Here is a 15316-nt window from a genome sequence, read left to right as displayed (position 1 = left end):
CCGACCGGTCTTTCAAAAGATCGGTGGCAGTGTGAAAACGCAGGCCTCATCTGGCGATGCGGGGTGCTCAGAGTAGCGGGGGGACAAAGAACGGAGGGGTGCGTAACAAAAAGCGGTCGGGGAGAGCGGCAACTAGAGGGGCGCGGAGGCAGGGTCGGTGTTTAACAATAAGAACGTATGCGCACCTCCCCGATGCCTGATCGGTGGTCCAAATTGGTTTGCCGGGAATTCGGCAGGCCACTGACTCCGTTCGCTGTAACCGATCAGCGGCGCTTGGAGACGTTCGTTGTAAGTGCGATTCTGTGCCATTTAACCAATGCGTGAAGAAGAAAACGCATCGTTGGCAAGCAACATCACCACCGCTTGGGTACTGGGTCCTGGGCTTCGCTCGCTCGCCTCGTGCTGATCTTCGCCGGCATCTGCTTGACCATTGCACTGTCCCGATCGTGTTTTCGTCGTAGGGTCACCGTCGCAATACACGCCAATAAACCTCTTTTCAATTGGTGGAGGGTGCTGACATTCCCCGTCGCTTGAACCTGGGTGCTGCCATTCGCTGTCGCCTAAACCTGGAGCTGCACAACCGAACGCTACCTCCCATCAAGGCCACCAACAATGCGCAACCTGGCTCTTCCACTCCATCCTCCAGCAACCCCGGCGTTCTTCGCTTGCGAGAGCCGAAGCTCTTTAGCGGAGCTGATGAGACCGACGTGGAAGACTGGTTCACCAACTACGAACTGGTGAGCGCAAACAACAAGTGGGACGACGCGGACAAGTTGACTAACGTCATCTTTTACCTCGCTGACGTGGCCGAAATGTGGTATAACAACCACAAAAACGACATTACGACGTGGTCCATCTTCAAAACGTTTGCTGACGTTTTTGGACGACCCGCTGTCCACACGACCAGAGCCGAACAACGCTTGCGGACTCGCGCACAGAAGCCAACGGAATCTTTCACCAGCTACATCGAAGACATTATTGGTCTTTGCAACCGTGTGAACACCACCATCCCCGAGTCGGAGAAGATTCAACACATCCTCAAAGGGATAAATGATGGCGCATTTCAGATGCTCCTGGCCCGTAATCCTGCCACCGTTGCGGAACTTGTCACTTTGTGTCAAAGTTTCGACGAGTTGAGCAAGCAGCGCGCCCTGACTCGGCCATTTTCCTCACACGCCGACTCGCTCTCCAGTCTCACTTCCGTTCCCGACCACTCACCAACCCTGCAAGAGATTGAAGACTTCGTGCGTGAAGAAGTAGCTCGGCAACTGTCGTTGATTCCCTTCACGCCGCAGCCGCCGTCCTCTCGTCTGCCCTCACCACTCCGCGACGTTATTGCCAAAGAAGTAGCTCAGGCTGTTCCCGTCGCTGCCCACCAGCAGCCTGTGGCCATGCCTGTTGCCCATGCGCCGGCTACGCAGCCCGTGGCCGCGCCTCTTACACATGCCCAGGTGGTACGCAGCAGACCCCGCCAGCAGCATTTGCCACCCATGTCTTCAGTTGCTCCCCACTCCGCCCCTTTTTCGGCCACACCGCGAGTCAGCAATTCCTGGCGCACTCCTGACAATTGACCGATCTGCTACGCCTGCGGTACTCCAGGACACGTGGCACGATATTGTCGCCATCGCTTCCAACCACTCCACAACGCTAGTCGGCCGTTACCGTATGACCCACAGCCCATGCACATACTTCACCTGCTAACGCCGTCGCCATATCTATCGATGCTGTTTCTACCTTTGCCCTCGTCGACACAGGTGCTGCTGTTTCTGTTATAGCCGCCCAGCTCTGCCGCTCCCTATGCAAAGTGACCTCGCCGCTCTCTGGACTATCGCTTCGTACGGCTAGCGCACAACCAGTTCGACCTCTTGGCACCTGTACGGCCCGCATATTCATCCAAGGCTCTATGTACGTTGTCGAGTTCATCGTCCTTTCGGTGTGCTCGCATGAAGTTATCCTCGGGTGGGACTTTCTGTCACATCATCATGCCATCATCGATTGCGCACGCGCTGAAATTCAATTTTCGCACCTGTGTGATGAACCTTTGCACGAAACCCTTGAGCGGTCGCCAAAACTTGTCGTGCGTGAGGACACTGAAATTCCGCCAGCCTCTCTTGCCGTTGTCCCTGTTTGCTGCGATGACCATAGCGATGCTACGGTAATGTTTACACCTTCAGACATTTTTATGAGCCGCACAGCCGTTTCTTTGCCTTTCGCTACACTTGACGTCAATGCTGGCCGAAGCAATATTTTCGTCCACAACCCCCTTTCTGCACCGCTTACGCTACTTGCCAGCGAATGTCTCGGTCGAGTGGATTACCTTGATTCTTATTTACTCCTTAACATGCCAGACGAATCGTGCAGTAGCGCCTCGACCGAACTTCATGCCCTTTCCCCACTGGAATGCTTGTCGAGTGACACCTTCTCGAGTTCCATCGCCGACACCTTAAGTGCTCAGGAACGCGCCGAGCTTCTTAATCTCCTCCAGCACTTCGCGAATTCATTCGACGTTTCTCATCTGCAATTGGGTCATACTTCCGCAGTGCACCACTACATTGACACCGGTTCGCACCAGCCATTGCGTCAAAAACCGTACCGAGTCTCTGCTGCAGAACGACACGTCATCAACGACCAGGTCGAAGAGATGCTACGTCGCCGCGTTATTCAACCATCGCACAGTTCTTGGGCATCTCCTGTCGTTCTAGTTCGAAAGAAGGATGGATCGATTTGATTTCGCGTCGACTACCGGCGATTAAACAAGGTGACGCGGAAAGACGTCTATCCATTACCGCGCATTGACGATGCCCTTGACAGCCTCCAAGGAGCCGAATTCTTCTCCTCCTTAGACTTACGATCCGGATACTGGCAGGTTCCTATGGCAGAAGCTGATCGCCAGAAAACTGCGTTCATTACATCAGATGGCCTGTATGAATTTAACGTAATGCCTTTTGGGCTTTGTAATGCCCCTGCCACGTTTGAACGACTCATGGACAACACACTGCGTGGACTGAAGTGGTCTGTGTGTCTATGCTACCTCGACGACATTGTCGTTTTCTCTCCCGATTTTCCTACACATCTGCTTCGGCTCCAACTGGTTCTGACATGTTTAACCAACACTGGGCTCCAACCGAACCTGAAAAAGTGCCGCTTCGCCGTGCGAGAGCTGTCCATCTTAGGGCACATCGTGTCCAAGCATGGTGTTCTACCCGACCCTGCAAAACTGCGAGCAGTCGCCGAGTTCACGAAACCTACTACACTGAAAGAATTACGCAGTTTCATCGGACTATGCTCGTACTTCCGGCGCTTCGTTCGAAATTTTGCGTCGATTATGTCACCACTGACCAACCTCCTACGCAATGACGCAGACCTTTCATCCTGGTCTCCTGACTGCGACGTCGTGTTTGCCACGCTCCGTAGTCTGCTAACATCTCCTCCCATTCTACGGCATTTCGACCCAACAGCTGCAACGGAAGTTCACACAGATGCTAGCGGGGTTGGTCTTGGCGCTGTCCTCGCCCAGCGCAAGCCGGGCTACTCCGAATACGTCGTCGCTTATGCGAGTCGCACGCTCAATAAAGCTGAGGCCAATTACAGCGTCACTGAAAAAGAGTGCTTAGCGCTAGTGTGGGCGCTTTGCAAGTTCTGCCCTTATTTGTACGGTCGCCCATTCGACCTGGTAACGGACCACCATGCACTTTGTTGGCTCGCCACAATGAAAGATCCTTCTGGCCGCCTAGCTCGGTGGGCACTGCAAATCCAGGAGTACGACATTCGCGTGATCTATCGCAGCGGACGCAAGCATTCTGATGCCAACGCCCTGTCCCGTTCGCCTTTACCTCCCGGCTCGGCCTGTGGAACCACTGGTACCAAATCCGTCGCATCTCTCGTTCTTGACTCATTTGCCAGTGAACAACACAAGGACCCATGGATCGCTTCCTTTTTTGACTGTCTCTCTGGATCGTCAACCACTGCGGTATCACGATCTCTCCGACGTCAAGCTGCTCATTTCGCCATTCGTCATCGGCTGATACACCGACGCAACTACGCCCCTGAAGGTGGTAAGTGGCTCTTGGTTGTCCCCGCAGCTTGCGATCACAAATATGGACCACCTTTCATGACGATCCCCAATGTGGCCATGCTGGAGTTTTCAAAACTTACGAACGCATTCGCCGTCGCTTCTATGGCGCGGAATGTATAATTTTGTTTGAAAATTCATTGTGGGCTGCCCTGACTGCCAACGCCGCAAATCACCGCCTTTTCACTCGTCCCGTGCGCTTCAACTGCTTCTGTGCCCTGCCAAACCTTTCGATCGAATCGTAATTGATCTCTATGGCCCTCTACCGACAACATCAGATGAAAATCTGATGTTGTCTGATAAGGTTTGAAAATCGGTGGATCATAGTCAATGTGGACCATTTAACACGCTACGCTGAGACCGCCGCCCTTCCAAGTGCCACTGCGCAGGACGTCGCGTCCTTCGTCCTCCATCGATTCATACTACGACATGGTGCTCCTCGAGAACTACTAAGTGACCGAGGTCGAGCCTTCATCAAAAGTCGTCACAGCTCTGCTTTCTGAATGCCATGTTGTTCATCGCAAGACCACGGCATACCATCCGCAGACTAATGGGCTCACGGAGAGATTTAACCGCACACTCGGCGATATGCTCGCAATATATGACATCTGATCATACTAACTGGGATCGCATTCTTTCATTCATCACGTTCACATACGACATCGCGGCACAGTCCACCACTGGATTTTCACATTTCTTTCTCCTTTATGGACGCGAACCATCCCACACCATCGACACTTTCCTTCCTTACCGTCCTGACGCATCCGAATGCCCATCTGTGTCCGAAGCTGCCCGAAAAGCGGAAGAGTGCCGTGAACTCGCACACACCTTTACTTCACAAGAACAGCAGCGCCAGAAAGAAAACAACGCCGGCTCTTCACGAAGCCACAGCTATTCCCCGGGATCATTTGTATGGCTGGCTGTTCCTTACCAAACCCCCGGCCTTTCCTCAAAACTCGTCCCGAAGTACGAGGGTCCTTACCGCGTTTTGGAGCAAACCTCGCCGGTGAATTTTCTCATTGAGCCACTTTACCCATCTGACTACATGCGCCGGCGTGGACGTGACATCGTCCACGCCGCCCGCCTTAAGCCATATTATAGCCCTCTGCCTCCCGACTCTTAGGTCGCCAGGATGGCTCTTTTTCGGCGGGGGAAACTTTTGAAGAAGAAAACGCATCGTTGGCAAGCAACATCGCCACAGCTTGGGTACTGGGTCCTGGGCTTCGCTCGCTCGCCTCGTGCTGATCGTCGCCGGCATCTGCTTGACCGTTGCACTGTCCCGATCGTGTTTTCGTCCTAGGGTCACCATCGCAATACACGTCAATAAACCCCTTTTCAAATGTATATTTTCACGGTCATGCGGATATTGTTTGTTTTAAGCGAAAGTTCGTTTTAAGTGAGGCCGTTATATGTGGGCTAGACTGTATGTGCATACTCCCATGGCATGAACAATGCCTCAAGGGGCACCATCCCGACTCATGCATGCTAACGAGCACTCGCTCTCGCCTCCCAATCGCCGGGGCTTGAAGTGCACAGTGCATGCCGCCGCTGCGCACTTCGGTGGCGGCGGGGCAAACGCAGATGGTGCATGGTCGGGCCAAAGTGACAAAATTCGGGGCGAAATTCCCAAGTTGTCAGCATTGAAAATTCGTTTATCAAGGGTGTCTCCCGCTGTCCTGTTACATAGGGGTTGCAAGTACACGTGCTTCTATAAAGGGAATAGAAAAACTTTGTAATATTGAGGCATTCATTGTATGGAGGTCCTTTATAAAGGCAGCTTTAACTGTAATACAGAACATGACTAGCTGCCCTATTGAGGCATTCATTGTATGGAGGTTCTTTATAAAGACAAGTTTAACTTGTGGTGGTGCTGACACCCCGTGTAAAGTTCTTTGTGCCTCATTGCACGCTTGTCTACTGTGTCCGTTCACTCCAAGAGCGTGGTGCTCTCCACTTCAGACCCCACACTGGCTAGCCAACGTGGAGCTCTTGGAGCATCGGATAAGAATGGTCGCAGTTCGGTACAAGCTTTTGTTTGAGCCAAGGAGGGGTACCGTAATTACTCGAATCTAACGCGCACCTTCTTTCCGGTTAAGCGAGTTCATAAATCTCCTGCGCGTTAGAATCGAGTACGAAAAAAAAAAAATACGGTCATTTTATTGCCATTGGCATTTCCAAAATGGCCGCCCCCTACGTGCGTCGGCCATTTCTGCCTATGTGTTTCCCACGTGCGGCACTTTGTACGTGTGTTGAGGAGTTCGTCATCTTGTAGTGCATTAGCATCAACGGAATAGAAAAGCCGACTCCAAAAACTCGACGAGTGCACCACGATGCCGCTTTTAAAAGAAAAGTCATCGTGTGTGCCGAAACGAACGAAAATCGGGCCGCATCGCGGAAACAAAAGCAGAATATTGTCGACAGCAAAGATTCACACAAAGGCTTCAGTGGACCACAGCAGGGTCGGTTTCCGCAAATTGAACAGCTGCTCGGCGAGTATGTGATTGAGCAGTGAGCGGCCCGTGACGACAGAACTGCTCCAAGTGCAGGCTATGCAGTTAGCCTTAGAAAAAGGGCTAATGCGGAGCCAGTTTAAAGCGAGCAGGAGCTGGTTAACTAACTTTATGAAGAGGAAAGGCTTTTCCCTCCGAAGGCGAATAGACATATGCCAAAAGTTGCCGGAGGAGTACGAAGAAAAGCTTCACAGTTTTCAGAGGTTCGTCCTAAACTTGCGGCACAACAACGGCTACCTGCTTGGGCAAATCGGGAATGCCGATCAGACGCCTCTTTACTTCGACATGCCTGGGACCACAACCGTCGAGAAGAAGGGGGCGAAGCAAGTTCGCGTGCCGACATCGGGCCACGGTAAAACTAGAGTGACGGCAATGCTCTGTTGCACGTCAGATAGGCACAAGCTTCCCCCGTACCTCACATTTAAACGGAAGACGCTCCTGAAAGGAGTCGTTTTCCCGAGTGGTGTGATCGTGCAGGCGAACGAGAAAAATGAGTGCACATCGCAATCGATGTCTTACTTTTTTTTTTGAGTCGTGGAAACCAGGTGCACGTTACAATCGAGGACGCGGTAGAATCGAGTAAATACGGTAGGCCTAGGGTGCCTAGGGGGACTACTATTGCTAGTGGGGTGGTGTGCTTTGTTGAGGAGCGAGGAGATCGGTTTTTTGATGTGTGTGAACTTGTCGGCACGTAGAGTATTTAGTTTTTTTGTTCTCGCAAGAGGGTCTTGTTGTTGGTTTGCCTTTCAGAATATTGTTGAGTTGTTACGAGCGAGAGCCATGCGGTTTACACCTTGGGGTGAGCAAAGCTTACAGCACGTGGATTGTAGGCCAAGCCCAAAGCGAGTGAGTACGGAAGCCTCGTGGGTGGTCCGATTTTCTGTAAATAGCTTATTTTATCTCTTTGGGCTCAGGGAGAGGGGCGTCGTTGCTGTCTTGCCTTGCGGCTCGACGCCAGGGCATCGTGACACTGTCCGGGATGGTGGACGCTGATCGCTCGGTGCGCTGCTGTGTGCAGCGAGCAAGTAGGGCTGCCTCTCCTGCGCTTAAGCTGGGTGCTGGGTGGATGCCAGTTGTTAAGCGACTCATTAGGTATAAGACTCTGGGCAGCCGCCAGTCGCACATGGCACTACTAGGTGGATCGTGGCGTTGAGGTGTTGCACTCTGCTTCCCTCACTTTTTATTATCTAGCGATGCACGAGTTATGAAAAGTGATTTTTGTTTTATTTTGATGAGCATCTCGGTTGCCGCCGATGTATTAGCTAGCAGTACTGACCATCGTATCACGTGGGCGAGGAGCTTGAAGCTCCCTACCCTTTGCCCTACTGCATTGTTCTGTCGAGTGTTTCGAAATGTACACAGCAGGAGTGATGTAACCCGCGACTGGCTGTGTTCTGCACATCGTCAGCACTACTGGCCAGGAATGTGGCCTTGAGGTTGGGCGATGGACGTGCCTGGGACCTGCGCAACTGCCTGCAGTCCGGCTCCCTCATGAGTGCTGGTCGCAACCAGAAGAGGTGTCGGCGCGAGTGACGGTTCCACGCGCCGACAGCAGTGTGGTACTGAGGTGAAGGCGTCGAGCCGAACAGTGCAGCAGTGTCGACCGGCGGCGGTGTCCTAGTGCCCAAACCATCTTTAGGGACATGCGTTGTCATCTTTTGTTAGAGCTTGTGTAGCTGTTTTCTTGCATGCTGCTGTTTTTTGGGGATAAGGTTTGAATTAAGGTTGAAAGAATCTGATATCCGTGCCACACGGACATAGAAAATGGCATTCGGTAGCGAAGGCACTCAGTTCCCGAATGCCATTTTTTTTTTTCGGCGGCGCTGCTACACGTCCAAAGCGAATGACATTTCACTTGATGATGTCGATCGCAGCATTTTTCTCGTGAGCATCGGGTGAGTAGCAATAAAAAAATAAACAAGCGTTTACAAGCTTCATACATATACAATAATAATTAAAAGTATGAATAAGCATATTATGCTGCCATTAGATTTCGTTCGTTACTTTGTTTCATGACGTTGCAATTGACCATGTGGCAACATAAGCCAAGGCTAGTAGATCCGCAGCGTAAAAATAAAATGGTGCGTGGCGCATTTATTTTACAGCGCCTACCAGCTAAAGAGAAGTTTTTAAGCAGTTGTTTAAGTTATTAGTGTAAATAAATTATGCAAAAAGTTTTCTTCCAGTCGAATCAAATGTCGTTTTATACAATTACTTCATCAGCTGTGCCGTCGAGAGTACGCATTTCTCAATCGAATGAGTTCTGGCGATGGCATTAGGTGACGAATGGCACTTGGGTGAATGCCATTTCATTCATCTGTGTGGCACCGCGCGAATGACCTTCAATCTGAAGGCATTAGGAGGTAAATGCCATTTTCTCTACCCGTGTGGCACGGGTATTAGGGTGCTGACACTTCCTGTGAAGTTGTTTGCGCCTCATGGCGCTTGTATCTCGCACATAAGCCGCATTCAGGGGTGATAACTATCGAGCGGTAGCTGGCGTTGTGCTTGTGAGTGTTTGTCACCGCTATTATCATCATGATTAGCGTGTAGCGCCCGCAGTGACACTTAGCGGGAAGCCTGAGTGGCGGCACACGAGAGAGAAGCGGGTATTTTTTAGCAGGTGGCAGTTGGCGCGAACGCTTGTCTCTAGCGGTGGTTCCCCGGTGCACTGCACCGCTGGTTGCGCGCCGAGACCCTCGTAATAAGTCAAGCGTTGGCGAAGCTGCCCTGTGTGTGTCCTTGTGTTTGTCATGCTGTTGAGTGTTGTGTAACTTTGTGTAAGGCTGTTCTAGTTTGTTGACCACAATTGATGAGTTATAATAACTCGGCTGACGATATCGTCGTTCTAAAAGTAGTAAATAAAAATGCGAGTAGTTTTGGTTTGTTCCAACCGTGTCTGCTGTGTCCGTTCACTCCAAGAGCGCTGCACTTGTCATATCGAGACCCCCACAAACTTTATACACTTGCAACTGTTACTTTTTTTTTTTAGGATGCAGATCATTTCAGATCATTTGTACAGTAATACTTTTTTAATTTAAAGACACTGGGACTGTGAAAAATCTTTGAATTCAGTGGGTTTTCAAAATAACGTAATGTGCAAAAAGTGGGATGTAAGGAGTTTTGAATTATAGAAAGTAATGAGACGTGGGTTATTTTACTGCGTCGGCTAGTTTGCGGTTCCAATGGGCGTGTTTTTCGGCAACACCTGTTCCGAATTCCACTGCAAATCAGACGGACGGTATGCCTCACTGCTGCCAGCGCAAATTAAAAAAAAAGAGGGGTGGGGGGGGTGTCTGCTAAAATGTATGCCTCTGAAAAAAAGACGTGCTTCACTGCAACATAGTGATAGCACATAGGCATCATGTCAACTGCTCCTCGCAGCGGTCATGTTACAACCATTCATCCACATTTTCTAGTAAAATAAAAACTGAAAATCACCAGTTTGATGGAATTAGCAATGTGTTTGGCTGGAAAACATTATCGCTAAGTTTTCAAACTGAGTTAAGTGGGTGTTGCAGACAAGAACTCCGTTAGCAGTACAAGTGCAAAACTGCTGGAGCGATCACCAATCAGAGGTCCGCATACATTGCAATGTCAGTCAGACTGTCCTTTATTAACTGCTTTATAACCCCAAAAAGAATGGGTAAATCATAATGTGCTGACGTGGCAAGAAACATGCGACATGCTTCCCTCATATCACCACTGTATTGCAGCAAAGCACGTCTCCTTTTTCCGCAAGCACACATTTTTGCTAAAAACAAGACCACCTTTTTTTTTTTTTGCTTTCCTTTTTTCTTCACTGGCGGCAGCAAGGCTGGGATGTTTCACCAGTCACACATTAGTATTGCCACCGTGTATTGCTTTGTGGTTACCAAGAGCCGCTGTTTCCATGTATTTGCAATGAAATTGGCATCAGGAATCATTGCATGGCACTTGATGCTTTCAAATTAACCGGGCTGTGGCTGACTGCCACATCAAATTACCTGTTCGCACTTGCATTGCAAAACATGGGACCGCAAAAAATTTAACTGGATTTCAAGATAACCGAGTTTGAATTAACGAAATTTTACTGTATTTCTTCAGCTTACATTTTCTATCTGCTTTGGATGTGATTGCATGCTCGTTGTCACGCATGCTCCTAATGCTGGTGTCACACGATGTTCTGCTGATCATAATTAACCCCAAGCGGCATCTAATCTCTCACCAGTGACTGGCTCCCTTCTGAAGCTTGGTTTGAAGGAGCCAATCAGGATCGTGAAATTCAATTGAGATCACACACAATCGTGACCAAAGGTGACCATTTAACATCAGTGTAGCTGTAGGTCACTGAGATGATTACATGCAAACGTGATGGAACGCTGTTGCATTTACTGGCAAATATATGTTCATTGGCACTTACTTGGAGCCATACTGGGTCTGTCGGTACAGATGGTGCCGATGTCGTTCATGCTTGACCTCCATGTTTTCCACAAAGGTCTTGATAGAACACAATGTGGTATAGAGGCTGGCTGGGTCCTCAAGCACAAACCCAGGCGGAAGCCTGAACTCGACACCTGGCATGGCAGTGCTTTGCAATTGCTGCTGGCATGTTTCTGCAAGAAATGCAAAGGACATGGCTATTCAGAACATCTGAAATTAATACAATAAAACTTCGTGAAATGTACCCACTTCAAGCATGCCAATGGTTACAATGTAATAGCAAGGAATCTCTGGCCCGGTCTGATAAATCTAAAAGTATTTGCTGACCACAGATGTTGTGACTCATCCTGCACTTTCCAGTTAGGACATACTATGAAAACACCTTGCCGCATAACGGTTGACTGCATCCGCAAACTTGCAGATGCCACGAAGGGCTGAATGAATATGAAATGGCAGCCACCGATAAACATGCCAGTATGCTTCATCACCGACAATGCTATGACAATAATCATCTTCAGCTATACACATCAGTGTACATTTGACACAGCACTATTACAAATTTACTTCACACTTTTCAGAGAGGACGACCAATTCCAGAGGTTCTAATGCACCGACATTATGGGGCTTGTGGCAATGCCACAAAAACATTCAAAATTTCAAGCACGTTCGAAATGTGGCAGCTGACAGTATCATATTTACTCGCATAATTTACCCTCGCACTTTTTTTTGGCGGAAAACCGATGCAAAGTTGGGGAGTGCGAGAATTACGCAGGGAAAGCTTTCCATGACAGAGCGAAAAAAGAAACAAAGTGGCCGCAAATTGGGATTCTAACACCAGCAACTAACAGCAAGCTTTCACAAGTACTAATTAAAACTTCCCTCGACAATAAAAACAGACGTTTAACACAAGACAAAATTTATTTGAGACACAAAAAGCGCAAGCGAATAGTCGAGAATTAGAATACCATCTCAAAGCTTGTGGGAGTTGCGGGCATAGCGGTAGTGTTTGTCGCTCAACAGGAGCACTCAGAAGGTAAGCGTAGGACGTCAGTACTGGGCTGATGGCTATTTAACAGAATCGTCCGCAGGTTTTACCATCAATCCCAGTTTTAGACACACGGCAGTCCCAATACGTCTTGGTGGCTTTCAGCTGCCGTCACCAGTAGCAAACACAAAACTCGTAGACCCCGAAGTGCCTACTGGTGGCCCTGTTGCCGTTGTTTAGTGCGTAATCTATCACTTTCAACTAGAAAGCAGCTTTGTAGCTGCTTTAAAGTTGAGAAATGTTCAATGTGAAATGTTCAATGAGAAATGTTCAATGAGAAATGTTTGCCACCTTGAAAGTGCTAACTCCTGAACACTGACATTGATACACTATTTTACACACCTCTGTGCTTTTCCGTCAGCCGGTGTTGGCACATTCCTCAAAGGTTCACCCTGCCACATCTTAGCCCTCGCCTTTCAGCCCACTAAGTATAAAAATGGCATGCAGTTGGATGCTCACCTATAAGCCTCTCAATGATGTGCATCTGTTTGAGGAAGATAGAATGGACCCGCTGCATCTCCCGGTCTGTGTCGATGGTCACCTTGATGTCCGCGAGATTATACGAGGTCACGGGAGAGCATCCAGGAGCTGTTTCACTTTCTTCCTTGCAGCTGTAATAGACCATAATTGACGCTTTGAGTTGGGATGCAAATGACTAGGCTTGTGGGAATAGTAAATTTTAGGTTTGAAGCAATATTTGAAGTAAATAGTGATATTGTTTGAGTAATTTCAAATCGAATTCGAATAGTATATATCACGTTTTAAAAACAAAAGTGACCATATTTGTCATGACTGGACTGACCTGCACAGTATTTTTTTTTAATTCTAATGCATCTGCTAATGTCATTGTTTTTGGTTCAAACGTAAGTGGTAGCAACTTTGAATATTGGCAGAATCTGACTTTCGATAGTGACCTGGAAAATCTCTCAGGCTTTAAATTTACTGTACTTGGAGTATATAAGCCAGCATTGCAAGCTTTTAAGCTTAAATGAAGGACGGTGAATTGATGTGAAAATATTATGTAGATCTTAACATAGAAGTGGGGCTTCGCAGTAGTGCGCATTTCTTCTGGAAAAGTCTTGAGGGAATTGAGGCTAGCCCGTTGCCTTAGCGCGGGCTTTGCCGCCTTTTCTGCCCTTCTCATGTCCCGACATGTCTGCCCTCCTTTGCTGTCAGCCGTGGTGGGAGAGCGGAGTGACGTTTAACTCCCTCACCCGGAAGCGGATGTTGACTGTGGCGCCGCGCGCGGGGACTCCCGAGAGGTTTTTGCGCGCTGCGTCGGGAGCGGGCGGACAGTACTCTTTAGGACAGCAAATGGTGAGCCACGCAATCTTTTCCGTCCGTCGACTCCTGTTGCTCGGGGCTCGCCGGACTTCGCTGACGGCGCCTCGCGCCCGATGCGAACGCTCACCTTTTGTTGCCCCGCTGTGTACGCACGGCCGAAGGGCGGTACGGTGTCCTAGTTCGTGGCCTCGCTACGCCGACCCGTCTCCCTTCGAAGCCAACGCGAGCGCCTTTGCCCTCGCTCGAGCAACCGGGCCTTAGTCCCGGTGTCTCCGTGGATCACCTTTACCGCGGAGACGTGCTCGTGGCACCCTGTGTAGTACTTTTGTGCCCGTGGCGTGGATAAGCCTATTTGCTTTCCCGCCGCGCCTTTGCAACGAGCTGTACTGCGTTTGGTGTTGCCACAATAAAGTGTTGCGACTTTGAGCAGTATCGTGTTCTCGCCACGGCGACGGTTAACGCGTGCCCTGCGGCTCGCTAAGACCGGACCCACGCTGGTGACCGTACTCCTTCGGGATACGTGTACACCACACTGGCGCCCACGCGGTATCAAAAGCTCTAGCTTTTGACTGCTCTTAGCGAGTCAGTTCGCCTGCGCGATTCGGGCTCGTCGCAACAAGTCTGCTTCGTGGCATGCCGCGTTGCACAAAGAGGCCACCGCCTCTATCGACGGGCGCCCTTCGGCGCTCGCCTGTGTCGTCACCCCTTTTTGTGGTGAATACACTCCTACGTGGTAGCTGACACGCTATCTCATGCCCCATTGTCGACCGAGGACCTTGATCCCGGTGCGACAGCAGCTAGCAAAGCCTTAGCACATGCAAGCGTCGGGGGCGAAACAACAGCTTCGCTGCCATTCGGCGAGAAGGGTGAGTCCCCAGGCGGACAAACCTTGGCTGCTAACCAGATAAGCGGCGCACCGCGAAGCGGCTGAGCGGGGGAGCTTTCCCAAGGCCACGAGGCCGAGAGCGAACCCGTAACGCCGACTCAAGCGGTTGTTGCTGCGGTCCTGAGTGGGCGCGATACCAGACTCCCCCATTTTGGGAGAATGGGCATCGCTTTCTGCAGAGAAGAGCTTCTGAAGGCCCAGCAAAGTGACCCGTTTTGTCGCGAAATGTGCGACGGTCTAAGAGAGATGGAGCGCCGTGACGCTGCTTGTCCTGCAGCGGGCGCCGATAACGACTGTCTCGACGAGACGGAGCGCCGTGACGCTGCTTGCCCTGCAGCGGGGGCGAATAGGGGGCTCAAACCAGCGTGTGTCGCTGAGTCCCCGGCGGATTCATATTTGCTGGACCATGACGGGCTCCTGCTGAAGTATATAGCCACTGACGACGAGTCCATAGACCCGTTTAAGGTGGTTATGCCCAAAAGTCTGAAAGCCGCACTGTTGCGATCCTCTCACGACGAACCCATGGCCGGTCACCTGAGTGGCTCGAAAGTTTTTGCAAAACTGAGCCGCGTTGTGACCTGGCCCGGCATGAAGCGAGACATTTTTCGCTATTGCCATCTTGCCGCGTCTGTCAAACGGTGAAATCAAGGGGTGGCAAACCGCCCGGTCTGATCAAACCGATTCTCAGTGAGCGTCCGTGACAAGTGGCCACCTGCGATCTAATAGGACCATTTCCCAGAAGTAAGCAGGGGTTCATTCACCTGATGGTAGTCGTTGATCACTTTTCGAAATGGGTGGAACTTTTCCCACTTCGAAAGGTGACAGCGCGAGCGGTGCTTGAGAAGCTGCAGGAAGTGTTTTGCCGGTTCGGCTTCCCGGAAAGGCTCATCACTGACAATGCTTCGTATTTCACCGCTCGGGTGTTTGGTGTCACGTGCCGTTCCCTCGGAATTGATCACTGCACCACTTCACCCTACCATCCTCAGTCCAATTTGAAGGAGCACGTCAATCGTACGCTCAAAGCGATGTTGGCGGCCTTTGCCGAAAGTCAAAGGGACTGGGCAGACCATTTGAGTGAGCTCGCGTTCACTATTCGA

General features: G+C 50.4%; 1 protein-coding gene across 2 annotated transcripts in view; it reads right to left on the bottom strand.

Annotated features, from left to right (window-relative positions):
- RasGAP1 (Ras GTPase activating protein 1) overlaps positions 1–15316 on the bottom strand; it is a 65599-nt gene that overhangs the window by 4017 nt on the left and 46266 nt on the right. For both annotated transcript variants that reach the window (XM_037412460.2, XM_075891421.1), the window contains exons 18-19: positions 12509–12660; positions 10985–11177 (exon numbers count right to left, since the gene is read on the bottom strand). In XM_037412460.2, the coding sequence (XP_037268357.2) occupies positions 10985–11177; positions 12509–12660 (345 nt within the window). The remainder of the gene's footprint in view (positions 1–10984; positions 11178–12508; positions 12661–15316) is intronic.

The sequence above is a fragment of the Rhipicephalus microplus genome, chromosome 1, assembly GCF_043290135.1.
Source record: "Rhipicephalus microplus isolate Deutch F79 chromosome 1, USDA_Rmic, whole genome shotgun sequence".
In the NCBI taxonomy this organism is placed as follows: Eukaryota; Metazoa; Arthropoda; class Arachnida; order Ixodida; family Ixodidae; genus Rhipicephalus; species Rhipicephalus microplus.
The sequence above is the reverse complement of the archived record's forward strand: the minus strand, read 5'-3'. Positions and strand labels throughout refer to the sequence as shown.